General features: G+C 32.3%; 1 protein-coding gene across 1 annotated transcript; it reads right to left on the bottom strand.

Moving 5' to 3' along the window:
* Nucleotides 1-6: 6 nt before the first annotated feature.
* On the bottom strand, nt 7-1,416 carry LOC107580592 (abl interactor 1-like; the record flags this gene model as incomplete). The annotated part of the gene is made up of 2 exons (XM_016266267.1): nt 1,009-1,416; nt 7-136 (listed from the first exon to the last, which is right to left on the bottom strand). Coding segments are annotated over exons 1-2 (509 nt in total), but the record flags the coding sequence as incomplete, so codon positions are not given.
* Between the last annotated feature and the right edge of the window lie 16 nt (nt 1,417-1,432).

The following is a 1,432-nucleotide window of genomic DNA, read 5'->3' as shown; positions in this document are numbered from 1 at the left end:
GGAAACAGACCAGTGAAGCCGTTGCAAACGCCCTCGAACCAGCCGTCGTCATTCTTCTTGATGATGTAGATGATGGCTCCTTCCATGAAGGTCAGTTCATCACCCTTATCCTTGGTGTAGTCGTAGATGGCAACCACTGCAAAGATGAATGAAAGTCATGGGAAATATCAGTTATTAAAACGATAAGCCACTTCAGACTGTGTGCTACATTAAGGGTGTTCTTAGGCAACAACAATATGATGAAAGACACTAATGTTCAATAAAGTTCTTTATTATTATTATTATTATTATGCCATTTTTTAATAGCATGTAACTATTATATTTTTATTGATATATGTATTATTAATATAAGAAGTACCATATGTTAATAACTAATCAAAAATCTTAATTATAAAAATAAAAAATATATAAATAATTAAAAAAACATGCTAATACATAAACTAATAATGGTTCATAGTACTAATAATTCAAATATATAATATACAATTTATATCATATAAATTACATAATTATTTCAATACATATATGTTGATAAATAAAATAAATGTCATAATAATAATTATACATTTAAAATGATGTTAATGGTAAATAGTAAAAATAATATATTTAATATGAAGTTCCATGTTAATAATAAAATGTCAAATATACAAATGTTAATACATAACAAAAATTAACAACATCAATAAAACTATAATATAAATAGTTATGTTAAGAAATAAAATAGTGTGTACATGTGTGTAAAGGGTAATAAAATAAATATAAAAATAATGATAAGCGATACAAACAAAGTTACATGTTATTAAATAAAGTTTTAAAAATATACGTATACAAACGTGCATGTGTGTAAATAAATGTTAATAAATAAAATAAATATATAAACAATGTTAAATAGAGCAACAACACCAAATAAAAATAAAACAATAAATATAAAAATATCATCGATAAAAATATGATATCAATTACTTTACTTTTATTAATTAAAATTTCAGTAGTTAAAAAGAACCTCACCTTTCTCAACGTAGGACTTGGGGGCCCAGTGAGGGTCTCCATCTGCATAAGGGTCACTGTACTGTACTACAGCTGCCTCTTCATCTTCATAGTCGACTGGTGGAGGCGGTGGCGGCGGAGGCGGAGCCTCGTCAAACATGGGCATGTCATCAGGGGGAGGGGGAGGGGGAGGAGTCGGGGTATCTGCAACTGACATCCAGCAAACAACACAGTCAGCTTCAGAGACACACAATACATCCATGGGCTCCGTGCTGGCGACTTGTGCTGGGCATGCGATCCGGCTGCTCATCATCAGACTAGTTAGTAGACATGCATGCACAGTGAATTTGCTCAAACACTCATGCCTGCTGGAGATACTGTGCCAAGTGCTGGTGTACATGCATCTCTCACACACACACACACACACACACACACACACACACAC

The sequence above is a fragment of the Sinocyclocheilus grahami genome, unplaced genomic scaffold (genome assembly GCF_001515645.1).
Source record: "Sinocyclocheilus grahami isolate Dianchi unplaced genomic scaffold, SAMN03320097.WGS_v1.1 scaffold36952.1, whole genome shotgun sequence".
NCBI lineage: Eukaryota > Metazoa > Chordata > Actinopteri > Cypriniformes > Cyprinidae > Sinocyclocheilus > Sinocyclocheilus grahami.
The sequence above is the reverse complement of the archived record's forward strand: the minus strand, read 5'-3'. Positions and strand labels throughout refer to the sequence as shown.